The 21121-nt window shown below is 43.8% G+C and overlaps 1 protein-coding gene across 1 annotated transcript in view; it reads right to left on the minus strand.

Annotated features, from left to right (window-relative positions):
* The window catches only part of LOC311148868 (E3 ubiquitin-protein ligase rnf213-alpha-like), a 71602-nt gene that overhangs the window by 35289 nt on the left and 15192 nt on the right, over positions 1-21121 (minus strand). Inside the window, exons 12-39 of the mRNA XM_084185864.1 lie at positions 20690-20745; positions 20422-20599; positions 18167-18334; positions 17946-18044; positions 17734-17856; positions 17302-17485; positions 16802-16975; positions 16385-16537; positions 15615-16237; positions 14032-14191; positions 13574-13791; positions 13315-13452; positions 12908-13072; positions 11083-12370; positions 10777-10958; positions 10484-10639; positions 6774-10382; positions 6410-6534; positions 6194-6307; positions 5983-6107; positions 5741-5863; positions 5559-5623; positions 3191-3344; positions 2707-2848; positions 2314-2505; positions 1885-2015; positions 900-1057; positions 481-693 (exon numbers count right to left, since the gene is read on the minus strand). Of these exons, the coding sequence (XP_084041990.1) occupies positions 481-693; positions 900-1057; positions 1885-2015; positions 2314-2505; positions 2707-2848; positions 3191-3344; positions 5559-5623; positions 5741-5863; positions 5983-6107; positions 6194-6307; positions 6410-6534; positions 6774-10382; positions 10484-10639; positions 10777-10958; positions 11083-12370; positions 12908-13072; positions 13315-13452; positions 13574-13791; positions 14032-14191; positions 15615-16237; positions 16385-16537; positions 16802-16975; positions 17302-17485; positions 17734-17856; positions 17946-18044; positions 18167-18334; positions 20422-20599; positions 20690-20745 (9216 nt within the window). The remainder of the gene's footprint in view (positions 1-480; positions 694-899; positions 1058-1884; positions 2016-2313; positions 2506-2706; positions 2849-3190; positions 3345-5558; positions 5624-5740; positions 5864-5982; positions 6108-6193; positions 6308-6409; positions 6535-6773; positions 10383-10483; positions 10640-10776; positions 10959-11082; positions 12371-12907; positions 13073-13314; positions 13453-13573; positions 13792-14031; positions 14192-15614; positions 16238-16384; positions 16538-16801; positions 16976-17301; positions 17486-17733; positions 17857-17945; positions 18045-18166; positions 18335-20421; positions 20600-20689; positions 20746-21121) is intronic.

Here is a 21121-nt window from a genome sequence, read left to right on the forward strand (position 1 = left end):
ATACTTAAGATATCCTTGTTCCTGAAGTAAAATTATATTAACACAAGTATTTGTGCCAATACAACAGAACCCACACAGCATAAACAAGTGTTATTCCAGCAAGCACTGATCTCCCCTATGCTTGAGCTAAAACACAAATATTGACCTTCCATTTAATCTCTACCAGCATTCAAAAGACTGGAAGAAAACAAAAGTATCACTGCTTGAAGTAAAATGAATCCCTTTAACACTGAACTGGCCTGCTATACTAGACCTTTAACACTGAACTGGCCTGCTATACTAGACTTATACATTTCGCCAAGCGTGAGATGCTTTTTTTTCAATGAAACATGGGCGTAAGCAGTGCTGCTCCTGGTTCTAATTTCAAGATTTTCACACCGAGAACCATTGATGGAGGTGGATTGCGGTCTGCTTGCGCTGGCCAAAATTTAGGAATCCAGTACAGCAGGTATAAAATCACAACGCCCCAGTAATACTGACCAGTTCATCCCCCTCTCTGGCGTGCGTGTTCCCCCGGAGGACCTGGGCCAACTGGGGCTCGATACTGATCATCCTGAACAGGTTCTGCAGGCGGTTCTTAAACTCATGGTAGGCAGCGTGGACCCAGGGCAGCGAGGTCACTTCCTTCTCCATGACGTCATCGTGACGCAGCCGCAGCTCGTTCACACAACAGGTCAAGGCACCGCAAAGGAGCTGGATGTTTGGTTAGGATGTATGGATGCGTACAACCACACACACAAACTAATAATTAGCACCTTGAAATAACAATTAAATTCATCTTTAACAGTCCAGTCAGAAACAGACATCACTGTTTTCCAGGGATTGCTGAGATCCATAAAAAAACACACTAATGGCATCATGATATGAATGTTGAAAGTTAAAAAAAACGAAACTCCTACCTGCAGATCGTCCTGACAGGTCACATTCATGGTCATGGAGATGAAATCCTGCAGGTATCTGTGGAAGAACTCAGCCTGCATCTCCGGTTCTGCCTTGGTGATGTAGCGGCCCAGTGGGGTCTTCCTAAAGAACTCCTCAAACTGGCTCTGAGTGTGACCTGAACATCCCAGAGGGAAACACCATAACTAGGTTAAATGAAGAGAAAATAAGATTATTCTTAGATAAGAGACCTAGTACTGAAGAATTATGGAACACAACATATAGACTACAACCAGGGATGTAGCAGTAAAACATAAGGTGGGTTAATGCTGAACGTTGGTCGAAATGATGAACGTTAAATTGGCGTAATGGCTACGTAATAATAATAATAATAATAATAAGCCATTTAGCAGACGCTTTTATCCAAAGCGACTTACAGTCATGCGTGCATACATTTTTTTGTGTATGGGTGGCCCCGGGGATCGAACCCACTACCTTGGCGTTACAAGCGCCGTGCTCTACCAGCTGAGCTACAGAGGACCTACGTAATGCCCATTCACAAAATAACAAGGTGCGTAAATGAATTATCCTCCAATACAACCCCTGGTTACAACATATAACAGGGTTTTCTGATAAAAATAAATAAAATACTTTTTTTATTTCCATTGTTGGACATAAGACTGTAAAAACACCAGGAAATCAGCTCCAAGTGATTTTAATTTAAGAAATCTGTTCCCAAGTATTCCCACGCTAAATAGAGAGACACGTGATCATATACAAATGTAAGCAAGGTTTGAAATTATCATGTTTTAGTCAAACATTATATCTGTTTGGGCTTCTTGCAGTCAATTTGCAGTCTACAAATTATTTGTAATTATGTAATTAGGCCCCCCACCATCCACTAAATGTATTTATTTTTTAAATAACAAACAGCCCTTGGCTGAATCTAGTTGATGATCCCTGATATTTAAGTTAGACGTATGAGGTATTGTCATAACCTACTACCTTCACGCTGGAGAGCATGGACCCAGAGTTCATCCAGGTAGTCCCTGATCCTCCAGCTGAAGGGCATCATGCAGCCGATGTTCTTGTCCAGCCCAATGTAGTTCTGGACCAGGATGGTCTTTGACTCTGAACTGGGACAGGGAGGGAGGGGTTAATGTAGAGTGGAAAGAGAGAGGGAGTTGTTGATTCACTGACATTCTAGAATCAGACCTGACAGAAGACAGCCTCTCTAGTCTAGAACACAGAAATATAATTACTAGAAGGGACAAAGCCCCTCAGACCACGGCAATTTGACTGTAATACTCAATATGGCCGCAGGTCCACCCATCGCAGAACAACGACTTGATTAGAAATGGCCGTTCTAGTCATTCTATTTCTATGCTTTCTAGACCAACAACATAACCATTGCTGTGCCAATATAGTACTTACTTGCGGTCCAGTCTTGTGTAGGGAACCTCGAGTAGTTTGTCGTTCCCAAAGATGTCCAACCAGAGTTTCTTGACCGCCTCTCCAGAGTTGGAGTCCAGCAGAATGTCCAGGTTGCGGTCGCGGTCGATGACAGAGACCAGCTGGGCCAGGAAGGGAATAACCACAGCCTGCACCCTCTTCCATAGGGTGTGTCTGGTACAAAAAGGTAGAAACCACTTTAGTACAGCCGTTTATTGACAATATGGTACAAGTCAAAATGTATGGTCAAAAATATCTTATGTCCCATAAAGAGATCACTTTTTTTAACTAACTATTTAAGGTCCCTTTGAATTCAGCAAACAGATGAGGATTTGTATTGGTATAAGACGTTTTGAAATCATAGTGGTCACTCACCTGAATGTCCCCCCTTCCTGCAGTGCGTCAATGTTGGACGCCTCCTTGATGACCCAGTTATTTGAGGACAGTTTGAGCTTGTTGTCATCATGGGTCGACAGCAACGAGTGAAGACGTCTCTTCACGGTCCTCAGAAATTCAGCTGTTCATAAACATTCATAGTCTGAGTATAATCATTGTGAATGGAATGCATGTCAATGATCACCCATTGTTGTGCTGTATCCATGCAAGCCCGGGCATGGTAATGCCAGAGAAGTATGGAGATTGCTTGTTGAGTCTCTCAATTTTCAAACTTCTCCAGTGCTAGCACGCACTACTGCTTAAATATAGCGCACCAATGGGTAAGCAGTTACTGAGAATAGGTCTAAACAGCAATAATAATAGATGTATTTTATATAGCGCTTATTACCGCAAGAAAAATCTTTCAAGTCGCTTAATTTTTTTTAACAAAAAATAATGAGTACTATAGAAGTATTGCTCTTACCTCTTATTTCTTGGTTGTCAGTCAGGAGTGTGAGCAGGATCTCCACTCTCCTGGTGCTACGGACTCCGCCCTCCAGCTGGTCTCGGAGCATGCCCACTGCGTTCTGTACACAGCTACGTACCAGCGCCGTGGTGTCCACAACTCTCCCCCAGCTCTGCAGTAGGAACATGGTCAAAGACACATGAAACATGAGGAAGGTGTTCTAAAACAACATGGGTTACAGTGCATTCGGAAAGTATTCAGACCTTGACTTTTCCACTTTGTTACGTTACAGACTTATTCTAAACATATATATATATATATATTTTTTAATAATCACAATACCCCATAATGACAAAGCAAAAACAGGTATAGACATTTTTGCAAATGTATATTTTTTTTTTTTAAGTATTCAGACCCTTTGCTATGAGACTCGAAATTGAGCTCAGGTGCATCCTGTTTCCATTGATCATCCATGAGATGTTTCTACAACTTGGAGTCCACTTGTGGTAAATTCTATTGATTGGACATGATTTGGAAAGGCACACACCTGTCTATATAAGGTCCCACAGTTGACAGTGCATGTCAGAGCAAAAACCAAGCCTTGAGGTCGAAGGAATTGTCCGTAGAGCTCCGAGACAGGATTGTGTCGAGGCACAGATCTGGGGAAGGGTACGAAAACATTTCTGCAGCATTGAAGGTCCCCAAGAACACAGTGGCCTCCATCATTCTTAAAGGGAAGCAGTGTCACGTCTGGAGGAAACCTGGCATCATCCCTACGGTGAAGCATTGTAGTGGCAGCATCATGCTGTGGGGATGTTTTTCAGCGGCAGGGACTGGGAGACTAGTCAGGATCAAGGGAAAGATGAACGGATGAACGGAGCAAAGTACAGAGAGATCCTTGATGAAAACCTGCTCCAGAGTGCTCAGGACCTCAGACTGGGACAAAGGTTCACCTTCCAACAGGACAACGACCCTAAGCACACAGCTAAGACAACGCAGGAGTGGCTTCGGGACAAGTCTCTGAATGTCTTTGAGGGGCCCAGCCAAAGCCCGGACTTGAACCCGTTCGAACATCTCTGGAGAGACCTGAAAATAGCTGTGCAGCAACGCTCCCCATCCAACCTGACAGAGCTTGAGAGGATCTGCAGAGAAGAATTGGAGAAACTCCCCAAATACAGGTGTGCCAAGCTTGTAGCGTCATACCCAAGAAGACTCTAGGCTGTAATCGCTGCCAAAGGTGCTTCAACAAAGTACTGAGTAAAGGGTCTGACTACTTACGTAAATGTGATATTTCAGTTTTTTCCTTTTATACATTTGCAAAACATTTCCAAAACCTGTTTTTGTTTTGTCATTATGGGGTATAGAGGGTAATCCATTTTAGAACAAGGCTGCAACGTAACAAAATGTGAAAAAAGTCAAGGGGCTGAATACTTTCCAAATGCACTGTATGTACACTAAAACAACATGGGTTATGTACACACAATATTTAAAATGGTGCTACACACAGGATTGTTTTGAATTTTTGCATTGTAATTTCAGAAAGACCAGATAATCTATCTGCCGCTAATAGCGGAATGATAGTGTTTTACAGTAAAACCCTACTAGAGGAAAAGGCTTTTATAAGAGGAAGTCCAACATACAGAATGCCAAAACAATATTGTAGCAACTATTAAACACCTAAATGTTAGTCTAACATCAAAGTCCATCCTCATTTAAACAATTAGATTATATCTGTTTTTAATGCTAAATACTGTAGACCTGTCATATAGGACCTTTCAACCAAAAATATGATTGTTTCTACACCGTTTGCACAATTTCAGTTTATGTGAGAAAACAAGCACTGAATAGTGTAGGGAATCATTGTACCATCTAAATCACTGTGAAATATATTTTCAATAACAAAAAACGCTGTTTCAAGCTTTTTTGTTATTGAAAATATATTTCACAGTGATTTAGATGGTACAATGATTCCCTAAACCAAGGCTGCCCAACCCTCTTCCTGGAGATCTACTGTCCTGTAGGTTTTCAGTCCAACCCTAATTTATCATATCTGATTCAGCTAGTTAAAGGTCTTGTTGAGCAGCTAATAAGTAGAATCAGGTGTGTTAAATTAGGGTTGGACTGAAAACCCACAGGACGGTAGATCTCCAGGAAGAGGGTTGGGCAGCCCTGCCCTACACTATTCAGTGCTTGTTTTCTTACATAAACTGAAATTGAGCGAACTGTGTAGAATTGTAGCAACCAGGAAATGACATTTGCACTATATAACACAGCCACAAAGTCAGAACGGCAATCCCATTTTGACAACGGATGCCCCTCTGGCGGGAGAAATCAATAGGCGAATATCACAGCCAATCTGGTGGGTAAGTAATACTGTAAAACTCACTGTTTGGTCTTTGTGTTCCAATTCCTGTTGCTCTGTCTCTGTGTACATGTCATCTACCTCCATAGCTGTGCACAAACATAGAAGGCTCTTTTAACTATGTTGACAGGTACTTCATTCTGAAGAAGTTTATCAGTATGAAGACATTGTCATTATTATCAATACAAATGTAAAAGGTAATTCACCTTCAGGCTCATCCTTCTTCTCCTCAAACAGTTGACTGATGGTAAGGTTTCTCAAGGCTTTGATATCTGACACAATATCTTTAGATCTTCTGAGGTCATCTATATGAACTGACCTCCAAGGGTCTATATGGGATTTCAAAAAATGTATAACTTAATGAAAAAAATATATACATGTATTTCAATCTCAGATTATTTCAACATGTTCTAAAGCTGTAAAATGTTTGAACCAACGATAACCTCACCTCCATGAAATCCAACATAGGATGTCCCTCCTTCCATTCTTGGCAGTTTAGTAATGAAGTAGACGAAGACCTTGCCTCCCATCTCCTCTTGTCTTGATTTGTTGATTTCATTGATGGCAGAATATCTGAAATGAATTAGATACATTATTAGATAAATACATACAACTAAATCGGATTCTATCAAATTAAATGTATTCCAGACTTCACTTACTTGGCGGAGGCAATGAGATTTGCACTGTGCGACGCTTCATCAAAATCTGACTGAATGATCAGTATTTTGTTGCCAGATGTATTCTCTCTCCCATTTCCAGACTTGAGGAAATGCCTAAGAAGAGAGCAATGTTTTTAACCTGACCAAAAGCTTTCAACTCAACGGCTAATGGATAATCAATAAAGCATTATGAGGATGAACTAAAACGTGTCAAACCTGATCTTCTTGAGGAAGGAGTGCTCAGTGTCAAACTGCTGAAGAGAGAGAAGCTCGACATTGTGCACCACCTCTTCCAGTGGTCCAACATCTGATGCTGTTAAAAGTCTGGAAAAGGTGGTCACCTGGGAAAGTTCAAATAAGAAATGAGCACTATATAAACAAACGTTTAATAAGAGTTGCAAAATGTAATATCCCAAAGTTACCGTGGTTTTCAGAAATCCTTGTTGGAGGATTCCTAATTGGAGGGTTCCCTCCTAATTACGGGAATCCCCCAATCGAGACTTCTGAAAACCTGGGAATTCTTGGAACGTTTCTGGAATTTTTAAAGCCTACTTTTGATTGTGATGAAAAAAATGGTTACCTCTGTGAAGGAGGAATGGCACTGCTCGTCTTGTTGAGTGTGAGAGAAGATGAAGTCGGCCAAAGAGCTGTGCTTCTGGTCCTCAAAGTACACCCTGGCCAGATGTTCACTCTCCACCCGGGGGAGACCAGTGCAGTCCAGCCGAACCACCGAGTCTGGAGTGGCACAGTTCAGAAGGATCAGTTTGGCCTCATCCAGGACTCTTCTTTGGGGGTCAGAAATGTCTGTCTCTCCCCTCTGTTTCTCTGTCATTTGGAGGACCACTGAAGCACACGTGTCGGAATGGAAGCCAATGAAAACGTCAGGAGGTAGGTACTTGTATGTCTGGGGGGCCATGGAGTGTTGGTTATTAAGGGCCACAAACTGCCCAACCCATTTGTCCAACTCTACAACAACTGCTCTTTGTTCCTCCTTGAGAACTGTATGGATGTCCAGATAGTGCTTCTCAAGCCTGTTGATGAGAGGGATTGGAAACTGTTTGTAGACCACCTCTTTCTCCTCAACGACAATCAGCCTGAAGTCTTTGTGCACTCTACATTTGACACGATGTGTCCCCAGTCCCAAGTCAACGTACTTCTGTCCTCCCAAGCAGACGTAGTACTGGTTCAGAGCATCGTAGAGACTTTCGTAGAGGTTCTGCAAGTTCAGGAGCACGACGGTTCGACCGGTTTCCATGCAGATCTTGACTCGGTTGATGTTGCGGCAGATCTGGGTGTACTCTTGGTCCTTGGGGAAGCTAGACCCGAAGATAATCTCTGGCTGGCAGCTCTCTGAGAAGAAGGTCTGCTGCAGGATCTGTAGGGCTGCATAGTTCTTGGTCAGAACTAGCAAGTAGCGGCATTCTTCCTCCTGGCCAATCGCTGAAATGTTTTGTCTCACAAGATCGATGGTGCTGATGCTCTCCAGATTCAGGTTGATCTGTATTTTCTGGAGCCTTTTGGTGAAGACCGTGACTGCATCCACGTCTTCCCTGCCACTGAAGTTCCTGAGGACCGCCTCCACAATCTTCTCTGCACTAGGCCTCTGTTCGGAGGCCTTGGTCACCGCGAAAATCATCTTGATCAAGCTGTAGTAGTCACGCAAACCAAAGAAACCTTTCCCCTGTTTACGGCAGATGTTTAGATAGGCCCTGGCAAAGGGTTGGAAGAAATCCCTGACCTTCTCCAAAATCATTGTGTCAGACGAGCATATGCCTTTAGCGCTCTCAATCAGCTCTTTCTCGTCGGGGTCGCCACGTGAGACGAAAATGCCTCTATTCATCTTCGCAGGATCCAAAGCCCAGTTGGAGATGCCGATGAATCCAACCTTTTTGTGCGGTAGCGGCTCATCATCGATGCATCCCTCTTCTAGCAGAGGATGGAGGGTTTTCAGGGGCATTTTGGGAGAATCCTCGGCCAAGCCAATCTCATCCAGCACCACCACAGATATATACTCCTTCAGGTTCTTCCCCTCCTGGAAGCGACCACATTGTTTGAACGTGTTGATGATGCCCTCTGGTGTGGAGTGAGGGCTGCACTGGAAGGACACCAGGTGAATTTGCTTCAGCCTTTTGTAGAGGTCAGAGTGTGCGGCTTGGCCCTGCATGGCGTCTGCCACCAAGGTTTTAGACAGAGATTTTGAACTCCCAGGTTTCCCCACCAAGAACAGGGGGATTCTCAGCTCTATACAGACCACCATCATGAAGACATTCTCTTTCAGAGCGTTGTTTCGTGCAATAGTTTCGCCCAGGGGCACTCCGCTCAGAAGGAGATCCTGCATGAGGGAGATCTCCTGCATCACTTTGAATGGGGTGTAGGTTTCAGTGAGGTATTTGCAGATTCTCTGTCTGTACTTGTCCTTGTTTTCCAAGCAGGCGTGGTAGCATACTCCCAGAGCCATCACTACAGACCACAAGACTGGGTCTCTTGCTTCTGGCTCCCTCTTGTTCCTCTCAGCGTTTTGATTTCTCTGATACTGATTTAGCTCAGCAAGCAGCATCGCATGGTTTTTGTAGAACCACACAAAAGCTTGCATGCAACGTTCCACGTCCCTCAGACTTACGAAGCTACATTCGTCTTTCCTTGTCCGCATGTACCTCTGCGAAGCAGACAGGACATCCGCGATCAACCTGGTGTACACTATATCGATCGTGTTGGTCTCAACCACCCTCTGGACAATCTGCTGGATGTAAATTTTTTCAGTGTGATCGTTGAGCTGTCCAAAGTCCCACACCAGAGGTATCATGCTGGGGGGCAAGGCCTGGACTCTGTACACCAACTGGCGGAGAGGGATAGAGCCCAGCTTCTCATCAGTCTCTTCAGCTCTGACTCGATATCCCAGTCCAGCAGACTCCAACCTCTGAATCATCTCGTCAGTGTGTTTTCTGTAAGGGTTGCACGCGGCGATGATCTGCAAGCCGCAACGGGGCACCAAACACTCTCCCTTCACTGTATTATCACAGAGGACTTCCTTGATACTGCTGATGGCTTCCGTGGTGTTGGCTTCGTCAAAGAAGAGGACAGAGTCAAAGCCGTAATCTTGTTTGTTGGTGAACGCAATGGCTTCTGCTTCCCGGACTTTGGTGTAGATCATGTCTGAGCTGGTTCCACCGTGAACTTTGACTAGCTTCATGTTCTCCGTGGCCACTCCGCTCCTCCTAAGCTCACAGAGGAATTTAATGAGCCTCGTCTTCCCACAGCCTGTCTCCCCCATGATTATGACTGGGATGCCACACCTGAACCGCATGTGGATGGCCAGCATCTTCAGTATGTTGTCGGTGGTGAGCTCATACGTTTCGTCAGGATCAAGAGGCCACTGGATTCCCAAGACGTTGCAAAGGCGTTCAATCTTCTCCCCTCTGGGCAGTTGGTCAAAATCGATGTTGAAAGGGACTCTCTGTAGCTTCAGACCCTCGTACAGCTCTCTGGTCATGATGTCTCTTTTGATCACCCTTCTTGTGGATGGATCGATGGCGTCAACAGAGTTCTGTTCGTTGGGCTGAAGATGGAAGCCAATGAAGGTCATGGACACATGGTCATCGTTGAAGAAGATGTACGGATGTGGTTCTGACTCCCATCTCTTCCTGATCCGGAAGGGAGCCAAGTCTTCGTCGCTGACCCCAGTCAGGTCCATTTGCTGCCTCCCGGGGCTCTGATCAGAGATGCTGAGGGACGGAGTGGCAAAGTCCTTGGCCATCAGAATCATGAAGTCAACCACAAAGTTCTTGAAACCCTGGAGGGTGTCCCCGGTGAAAGAGGCATCACAAAAGACTGATGTCTCACAGTCTTGTAGTTGAAGGTTTAGGAACCATGCGAAATTCCTTAACTCGGCCCACGATGGGTCCATTATGCCACAGAACATAAAGAGCATCTGTAGACATTCTACATAGGTGCCTTCCACTCCATTGTACATGAAGGTGTCCAGGTCGATGTGATTATGGAAACGCGTCAGATACTGGTAGGGTCGTTGGTACGCTTCACTCCTGAACTCTTGGTCATCCATTAATGGGTCTTCAAGCTTTACAAAGGAGGGGTCTTCTAGCATCCTCATTTCCAGATCTAGAACCTCTTTTGGTGGGCGGCAGAAGACATTTGGGAACACATCCAGGAATGTGGAATTGGCACTTGCATTCTGTAAAGAAATAAAGTGTGAAGAACGAAAGTGAGAGTGTGCTTTTTCTCTTATCACAATCAAAATGTATGGGATTTAACACCAAGAAACTAAATATTTACCGTTCTTGGGCCATTTCTGGGCAAGTTTCCTGTTGACTGTAGGATCTCAATGACGTAAAGCTGCTTGTTGCTGCATTTCCACATCCTTCCCTCAGAATCCATCAAATATCCCAAGACCAACAGTTTGAAGAGAAACTCATAGAGGCCTTTCTGCACCTGTTGATAAATACAAAAAAAAAGAAAAATTTCATCAAAATATCACAGAACGAATCTACATGGATAAACATTCTATCAAAAATAGTTAAAGTATCACTAAGGAAGTCATAATGACAAATAGGCTACAGTATATTTACCGAAGATGTGACATCGAAGTGGAAGATGGTGAGCTCTTTCGACTTGGGGGTATTCAGCAGAGACTGAAGAATGACATTCTCATCAACCCTTGGCTCGATCAAGCGGATGCATTTCAGCAGTGAAGGCTTCTTGGTGGAGTGTTTCAGTTTTTCATACAGCCTCTTGATGTAAAGGGACTTACCTGAAAGTGTGAAGAACATGTCATTATTTTGAGCATAAATCCAGCGGATAAGTAGGATATATCAAACCACCAATTCAATGATCAACAAAAGAGTATACATAAACTGAAGGACAAATATACTCACCAACTCCAGCTCTACTGGATGACACAACTCCAACAAACAGTCTGTCCTTGAACACAGCAGCAGCACTGCTCTGATCTGACGGAACCGTGTAGTGTTTGTTGAGGTATCTCTGGATACCGCTCAGGGGTTCCTGGGGCACCATGTGTAACCTGTACTGGCTGAAGGCCGAGGGAAGGTAGGCAGCATGCTCTCGGTCCGAGCTGCAGATGATCACAAGCCTGTAGTCCTTCCTGCTCTGCATCTTGATTCGCTGGAAAAAGCTCTCCACTTTGGAGCTGACGTCGTAGCTCAGCTGATCTCCGTAGAGCATGGTGTAGATCTTCTGTCCTCTGTAGCCGGCAGTGAGGCAACGTCTGAGGAACAGCTCCACCTGCTCGTAAGGCATGGAGGAGCTGCACAGTAGGACCTCATCGTATGTAGGCAGTGGCTCGTGTTTGCTGCTCATGTAAATGGAGATGCAAGCCGTCAGGATCTCGTCGTGTGGGGAAACTATGAGGTTTGGACTTCCGATAGCCAGGCCCTTGGGCATCAGTCTTTCAATGCTTTGGTCTTTATTCTCATCAGTCATGTCTCCTTCATTCTCATCACCTATGTTGGCCAGAATTTCTAACAGTCTTCCAAAGCTTCGGACATCGAGAGTGTCTGGGAGGAAACTCTTCATGTCTCTCATGTAGGCGTTCCACATCAAGTCCAACTTTCCTGAGCCGCTAATGTGCTCCACAAGACTTGGAAGATCGTCTGAGGAGAGATTAAACTCTCTAATGAAATCTGGACCTCCCTGTGCACTGCTCGGCACCTCAACAAAAGTCTGGAAGTCAACGTCCTCATTTTGCTCAGGTGGGTTAGTGAGGATTTCGTATTGGAGTGTGTGCCAGGTTTGCCTAAGATCAGAAGCCGTGCAGTTGGGTTTGACGAAGGAGAGCATCATGAGAACTTGGTCCTCCAAATTCGACACATTCTGCTGAGTGAGCTTACTGCACAGGTATACGATCTGCTCAGCGGTGTAGTAGTTCAGGTAGTAATTGTGGGATCTTTGTTTGTCCATGAAGTCATTCCAGTACTTCAGACACTTCTCCATCTTCCTGCACAGCTCGGGAAGCTGCTCCACAATGCTGCCCTCCACCATAATCACACTTACAATGCTGCCAAGGTTGAAGTCCATGATGATCCCGGCGTCTTGGCTGAGGGAACTACAGTTGATGTTGGCCTCCCAGTGTCTGAACAGGGGGTTCCCAGCCGTGAACAGGGCAATGAATGCCACAGCTAGCCTCTGGACACTGGCAAAAACCTGAGGAAAAGAACAAAGTGAATCCTTGTTTTATTTACATTTTACATTTACATTTTAGTCATTTAGCAGACGCTCTTATCCAGAGCGACTTACAGTTAGTGAATACATATTTTTTTATACTGGCCCCCCGTGGGAATCGAACCCACAACCCTGGCGTTGCAAACGCCATGCTCTATCAACTGAGCTACATCCCTGCCGGCCATTCGCTCCCCTACCCTGGACGACGCTGGGCCAATTGTGCGCCGCCCATGAGTCTCCCGGTCGCGGCCGGCTGCGACAGAGCCTGGATTCGAACCAGAATCTCTAGTGGCACAGTTAGCACTGCGATGCAGTGCCTTAGACCACTGCGCCACTCATACAAAATGAGTAACGGCCCATACAAAATGCTCCTCTCTGCTATAACTATATGACTAAAACAACATAGCAGTATATTTACCAAGCTCACCTTAGAGAAGAGGCTTCAACCTCAACTGACTTGCCTGGTTAAATAAATGTTAAATTAAAGAGAAAGACACAGAGACAGAAAGACTACAGTACCTCTGCAAACTGGTCCACCTCACACTGGCCCTGGTCCCCTTTCCCAGACATGAGCATGAGTTTGTTCTGCAGTTCCCTCAGGTCCTCCAGGGAGTAACGGCGCATCTCATGGCCCTCGTCGTGCTCCTCTGGGATCTGCAGTTTCAGGGCCGTGTCCAGGCTCAACTGGAAGGACAAACAGACAAAAATACTGTCGAAGCATGGCACTGTAGAACTAGGACATCATTATTCTACTCCCCTGAAGTTTCATTCTAAAAGTTTTAACCGAACTTCAAAGCATAGGTAAGCAGTTGGAACAAAGTCCTGGCTAAAATGAACATGAGTAACAGCTGATAGTTTCAACCATCTTGAAAATAAACTCAAAAGTTACACAACTGTATATTCTATGGCTTATTGTTCAGGCCTACCTTCTTTTGGTTCGGGGCACTGATTATGTAGATTCCTTTACTGTTGATGGCTGATGCTAAGGAGAGAGAGGATAGTTCCACAGATCCATGGCTGTCCTTCACAGTCTTCAACCACTCAAGGTGGCGCGCTGTGTCACGCTGCAATAAGGACATTCACAGTCAGGTAGTTTCCACTTTTAAAGGGATAGTTCACTTTTTGAAGTTTTGGCTTATTTAAGGTAGGTTGAAAATAAGTTAAATATCATAAAAAAACTCTCACCAGCTTCTTTGGGAGGTTGTTGTCATTGTCCAATGCCCTCCACAGCTTCTTCAGCACCTCCTTGAAGGCCTGAAAACCGGAGTCTGGCTTCAGTTCGTACAGCATCGGGGAGTAACCCAGGACGGCGTCGTGGAAACAGGCCACACGGTCCACGTCGAGGTCATTCTCCCCAGCAGAGATGGAGGCCAGGTCAACAAACACTTTAAGCTCGTTTATATCTGGAATAATGCACAACAGATTGATTAATCCAATTCAATAGCACTACATTTATCCCACAATGGGTAATTTGCAGACAAGCAGTTTGGATACAGAATAACAAATAACATGATGAGACCTCATGATAATCACATGAAACATGTGACTATCTATTTTCAATAGATACAGTTAGTGACTGATTACTGACAGGTTATTCAAACAAAGCTTCTTTAACCCAGATGATACTCCATCAGCCAATTTACCTTCAAGAGCCTCTTTAACCCAGATGACAAAGTTTTTCCTGAGGCCGAGCTCCTGGAGGCACAGTCTGCGGGGCTCTGTGATGTCCACCAGAACCAGCTTTGTCTGCATCAGGTCGTTGTCAATACGATCTAGGTGCTCCCTCTTAAAGTCCTCATGCGTCTGACAACAGAGAAACACCGAATTGTTTGAGTATTGTTTGTTATACCACTACTTGGTTCTGATTGGCTGAAGGTTTAATACAGTGTAGTTCCAGCCAAAATGCCTTATTAACGTTCCATATCATACAGAAAACCGAACACACATCCTGGCAATGTTAGCTTCAGATAACTTTGGTCGGGATTCAAACAGATCACACTGCGCCGACAACGTACCTGACAATGTCCTTGACATTCTGCAAGATGGGTGTCAGCTCAAACATAAATTACCTTTTTTTAATTCAAGTGCAGTGCAATGTCGGCGCAATGCAGTTTGTTAGTTAGCTAGCATTAATTTGTTAAACCAACATTTGACGAGCGCTGTCATTTTCGGCAGTGGTGGCCAGGACATACGTACATTTTTGGTATATATTGTAAACTAGCTAGAAAGCTGATACAATGTTGCCTATTGGCAAAAGCAAACTTGCTAACATTTTCTATGTTTGAGAGGTAGCTTAGGACGGTTGGCTGGCTAGAATAAGTTTATTACCAAGGTAACTAGTGTCATGACTTGCCCTCATAGGTTGAGGATCAAACATTCCTGCTAGGCAAAGGTTTGAACACCCCCTTTCCTTGGGGCCAGTTTTATGACTTAACAGCCAGTCATAAATAGTTTGCAGAAAAGGACTCCTTTTGGTCTCTAGTATGGGAAGAAAGAATTTCCCTGTGAGACAAAGGAAGTCTTCCCGCTAAGACTCCAACATCCAAAAGTGGGTCATGTGATTGTTGTGGTCCTCTGTAGCTCAATTGGTAGAGCATGGCGCTTGTAACGCCAGGGTAGTGGGTTCGATCCCCGGGACCACCCATACGTAAAAATGTATGCACACATGACTGTAAGTCGCTTTGGATAAAAGCGTCTCCTAAATGGCATATTATTGTTAGTCCAGTCCACTAGGGACATGTTTTCATTGTATTACGTTAGTAATCAATAACCTGTGTGTGTTTGTATTGTGTTATTATTTAGTTAGTTAGTAACTAAATAATTAAGCCAATTTGTATATTGCTGATTCATCAATAAGGTTAGGGTTCTTGCAGGTTCAAGGATTATGCGACATTCAGAATGAGACTGATAAGAGGTAATTATTTAATAAGTGACTTATCGATAACATATTTATCTTCTAAGAGTTTAATTCGGGAGATGGTAACTCATTAAACAACTTATTCCGTGGTGCCCCAAATTCCTAATGAGTTAATTGTTACATTATTAATTGAATCGAGTAACAATTAAACATAGATAGGTGATTCGATAAATAACAATCATACATTAAAGTAAGTCACGTCAGGACACTAGCTGCCTAGCTATGTCAGTGAATGTGCAGAAAAGAGGTAGACATTTGTTTTAAACCAGTGACAACAAATAAATGAAACAGCAATTCACACCAACTCACAACTTCAAGCAGTGTCTGCAGGACTTGGAAGTTGCCTTGAAGGTTCAGAGTCTGCTTGACCAGCATGATGACCTGAGCCGACTCCACAGCCAGGTGAAGCTCGTGGTACTGCTCAATCTGCTGCACCCTTCTTTGGATCCACTGTTTGTTATCCGACTTGTCGTTTCTGCACATGATATCCAAGTCCTGAGCCAGCTCTTCGTACTTGCCTCTGTAGGCCTTGAAGAGAGTATCGACCTCTTCGAGCAGAAGGCTGCCGTTCTTCAGGCATTTGTAGATCTCAACGTACTTAGCATAGCAAGGCAGAAAAATATCGCTGTGTATTTCGACTGGTCCTACGAAGTAGTCGACCGATTCCGCCGGTTCTTCATGGTCTTCGTCATATCCATCTCTCCTGGCAAGGTCTTGGGCCTGTTTCTCCCAGCACAACTTGAAGATGTAGCTGTCTTTGAATGTGTGCAGAACCCCTGCCATCTCTCTCACGTCGTCATCGAGTTCGAAGAAGGTGACCACACCGGCCATCGGAGAGGAGAGCTGGTCAAACGGATGGACCTCCATGAATTGGTCCAGGGTCATGGCCTCGATGTTGGTCTGTAGTCTCTCTTCCAAGCCTTCAAAGTCAACTGCGACATAGAGGGATAAAGCATGACCATTATTAGGATCACTGTTCAGACCAACCAAACACAACCTTCCCTGGAAAGATTTGACTTTCATTCACCCATGACTTTTCAAACACATTCACAGATCTGCTTAGCAGCACACACCCCTACCTATGACATGTTCCTGTAGTTTGCGGCTCATGGTAAGCAGGACTTCCACCAGCTCCTTCTCATGGTAGACAGCATTCACCTCCTCCTGCCTACACAGTAGCAGCCTTTTCATGGGGGCGCTGTCCTTGTAGCGCTCATTCTCAGAAAGACAGTCTGCATCGAGATCGAAATACACATTTCATAAGCAAACAGCAAGCACTAAGATGATTAAAAAAAGACAGCCTTTAACAATATTATGAAATCCTTTCATATGAACAAAGAACTTGGGTTGCAAAATTATGGAAACGTTCCAAAAGTTCTCTATATATTTATCCCGGTTGGGGAATTCCCAGTTGAAAGAATCTTCCAACCAGGATTTCTGAAAAAGCTGAAACGTAAGGAACGTTTTCAACCCAACAAAGCACAACCTTCCATTACCTATTTTCAGCAGCTCTGTGAAAGTATCCCTCTTCTCCAAGACGGAGTTGAGCAGTTTGATCCGGATGTTTCCGTGGACCAGCTGATTGGAGATGGCAGTGAAGGATGAGATAGCTACAGCCATCCTTTCCCTGGCTTCTTCAGAGAGCTGGTCAATCAGCTTTTCATCTGCACCTAAAACCACATACGATTTACATTACAATATGGGGTAAAAGCAGCACACTGAATACTGAAACAAGGTGGGTTAAATGCGTGAGACAGTTACAGGACTCCATTTTAAACCACTGAGATCACAAAAACTCTTATAACACAACATACATTTGAGCTCCAAACACTTCACCAGGTCTGGGACACAGTGATGGCCAAAGACCGCCAGAAGTGGAGAGTCTTTGTTTGCGGCACCATACGGCAGCCAAAAACATAATGCAATCGTAACATACACTAAAACAGGTCCATTAAATAGACTGATTGAAGAACAGTAAATAGACTGATGGAAGTACCATGTAGCTGGAAGATGTTCTTAGCAGCTGTCCAGGAGAGCAGATGTTGAAAGACCACCTCGTCTTCTTCGTGGTAATCCCCACGCTCGTTTCTCGGCCAGGACTTCTGGATGATAGCTGAGATGAGTTTGCCAAACTTCCAGTTGATCCTGAACCGGTCAAAGAGTTTACCCTCGGACTTGCTCTGTGTGAGAAGAAAAAATATTGAAGAGATTGAGATTCATACAGTATATGAATTACTAAAATAAGAGATTAGGCATATGTCTTAGCCAACTTCTTCATCAAGGTTTATTTTCCATTTAATTCAGAAGCGGTTGAGTGTCATAAAGGCATAACATGTATAAAATGTTATATGGGTTCATACCTACTTATAAAAAGGTAATTATATATTAAATCTGTATTTAAGTAAAGTGTTACCACGAGTCTACTGACCTGACACAGTGAGGTGACAGCTTCCAAGGCACATTTCTCGATACTCCTGGCCACGTGAGGGTGAGATTCATTCAGGACCTCCATCTGGGAACAGTAGATCTCTATCTGATCCAGGGGAGACTCCTAGAAATGTGGAAAAGGTATGTCAGCCATTTCACCAATGGATATTTCAGTCAGTTCTCAATTCTACTGTATATGTGGCAGTTTCATACCCGTTTCAGTTTGCCCTCCAAGTCCCTAGTGAACGTTTGTCTCCATTCCTTTGTGAAATCGTCATTGGCGAACTTGAGAGAGATTATGTTGTTCCACATCTGTGAGTCGTGGCAAAAAATAAAGAACACAATTAGTCAAAAAAAACAGACACAGCACTACAACAACAAAAAAGGAAAAATTCAACGTTCTGATTTGCACAACAAAAATATAAAATGTTCACCTCAATCTCTGTGGTAACATGGACGCTGAGGTACAAGGTGGATGCACCCCTGCCCAGCAACCGATCTCTGAAGGTTTGGCCGATCCAGGATCTGACGATCACCATCGCCTCAGACAGCAGCTCCAGCTCTTTGGCATGCATATGCTCCCTTTCCACATCCTTAGTTGCCTTGAAAGGAATGGTAAGTTATTTTAATCATTTTTGGAAAATGTCTCAACCATAGCGATCTGATTACTAGAAAGCCCCTCAGACCATAGCAATTTGACAGGAACACTCATGGGAGCACTCAATATGGCCGCCGGTCCACCCATCACAGAAAATGGACTTAAAGGGGAATGTCCCTTCTAGTAATTGTTTTTCTATGGTCTGAACTAGTCGGCTGTACATGCGCCAAAACGCTGATATTTCTCCTTCTATAGCATGTTCTCTATCTTCTTTTAAAATAGTGAACCAACATGTTTTCAGCACTTTTATTTTCAATGATCTCTCGTCTCTCTGAAGCAGACATATAGAGAGCAATATGTTTGGAACATTGAATCGCAATAAAGAATAATGATACAGTGCATTCGGAAAGTATTCAGACCCCTTCACTTTTCCACATTTTGTTACGTTACAGCCCTATTCTAAAATTGATTAAATTGTTGTTTTCCCATCATCAATCTACACACAATACCCCATAATGACAAAGCAAAAATAGGTTTTTAGAATTGTTTGCAAATGTATTAATAATAAAAACCTGAAATATCACATTTACATAAGTATTCAGACCCTTTACTAAGTACTTTGTTGAAGCACCTTTAGCAGCGATTACAGCCTCGCGTCTTCTTGGGTATGACGTTACAAGTTTGGCACACCTGTATTTGGGGAGTTTCTTGCATTCTTCTCTGCAGATCCTCTCAAACTCTGTCAGGCTGGATGTGGAGCGTCGCAGCACAGCTATTTTCAGGTCTCTCCAGAGATGTTTGATCGGGTTCAAGTCCGGGCTCTGGCTGGACATTCAGAGACTTGTCCTGAAGTCACTCCTGCGTTGTCTTGGCTGTATGCTCAGGGTCGCTGTCCTGTTGGAAGGTGAACCGTTGCCCCAGTCTGAGGTCCTGAGCACTCTGGAGCAGGTTTTCATCAAGAATCTCTATGTACTTTGCTCTGTTCATCTTTCCCTCGATTCTGACTAGTCTCCCAGTCCCTGCCGCTGAAAAACATCCCCACAGCATGATGCTGCCACCAACATGCTTCACCAAAGGGATGGTGCCAGGTTTCCTCCAGACGTGACGCTTGGCATTCAGGCTAAAGAGTTCAATCTCAGACCAGAGAATCTTGTTTTTCATGGTCTGAGAGTCCTTCAGGTGCCTTTTGGCATCATGTGCCTTTTACTGAGGAGTGGCTTCCGTCTGGCCACTCTACCATAAAGGCCTGATTGGTGGAATGCTGCAGAGATGGTTGTCCTTCTGGAAGATTCTCCCATCTCAACAAAGGAACTCTGGAGCTCTGTCAGAGTGACCATTGGGTTCTTGGTCACCTCTCTGACCAAGGCCCTTATCCACCGATCGCTCAGTTTGGCTGGGCGGCCAGCTCTAGGAAGGGTCTTGGTGGTTCCAAACTTCTTCCATTTAAGAATGATGGAGGCCACTGTGTTCTTAGGGACCTTCAATGCTGCAGACATTTTTTGGTACCCTTCCCCAGATCTGTGCCTCGACACAATCCTGTCTCAGAGCTCTACGGACAATTCCTTCGACCTCATGGCTTGGTTTTTGCTCTGACATGCACTGTCAACTGTGGGACCTTATATAGACAGGTGTGTGACTTTCAAAATAATGTCCAATCAATTGAATTTACCACAGGTGGACTCCAAATCAAGTTGTAGAAACATCAAGGATGTTCAATGGAAACAGGATGAACCTGAGCTCAATTTCGAGTCTCATTGCAAAGGGTCTGAATACATTTGTAAATAAGGTATTTCTGTTTTTTATTAATTTGCAAACATTTCAAAAAACCTGTTTTCGCGTTCTCATTATGGGGTATTGTGTGGAGATTGATGAGGAAAAATGTGTATTTAATCCATTTTAGAATAAGGCTGTAACGTAACAAAATGTGGAAAAAGTGAAGGGGTCTGAATACTTTCCGAATGCACTGTACATATAGAATCGCAATACATATCATATCGGCACCTATGTATCATGATAATATGATGGCCAACCGCTTTTCTAGGGCAAAGTCTAAATGAGTTATCAGACATTTGATACTTGAACTCCACATACCTGTGACTCAAAGGTCCGGGCAAACTCAGATACGGAGACAACCATGTTCATGCATGCCACAGGGATGTCTGTGAAGTTCTGAGTGTATGTAGAAGTCGATCGTACTCCTCTGCAGATCTTCTCAAGTAGTTTCACTGCAGTTGACAAGCACTCTCTGCCATACGCCTCACTAAAACAACTGCAACCACAAGAAACATGTTTTACGATAACTATCATCAAAGATCAGAAGGAAACGAGTGAACCAAATTAGGTTCAGTAAGTCAATCACCTGTATTTCTCCTCGATGAGATTGCTTTGAATGTATGAGAGAGTGTCCGACACATACTGCAGGGCAGAAAAAAAACACATTGTTAAAGTTAATAACAAGTTGAATGCTGTATAATACTTTTTAAAACATTCTGGGTTTATTGGCTAGGATACAGAGATAGGAAAGATAGAGGAGAGAGTGTGCTGAAAAAAGTCAAAAGTTTGGACACACCTACTCATTCAAGGATTTTTCTTTATTTTTCACATTGTAGAATAATAGTGAAGATATCAAAACCATGAAATAAACACATATGGAATCATGCAGTAACCAAAAAAGTGTTAAACAAATCCAAATATATATTTTATATTTGAGATTCTTCAAATAGCCACTCTTTGCCTTGATGACAGCTTTGCACACTCTTGGCATTATCTCAACCAGTTTCATGAGGTAGTC

The sequence above is a fragment of the Coregonus lavaretus genome (assembly GCF_964263955.1).
Source record: "Coregonus lavaretus genome assembly, chromosome: 2".
Taxonomy (NCBI): Eukaryota; Metazoa; Chordata; class Actinopteri; order Salmoniformes; family Salmonidae; genus Coregonus; species Coregonus lavaretus.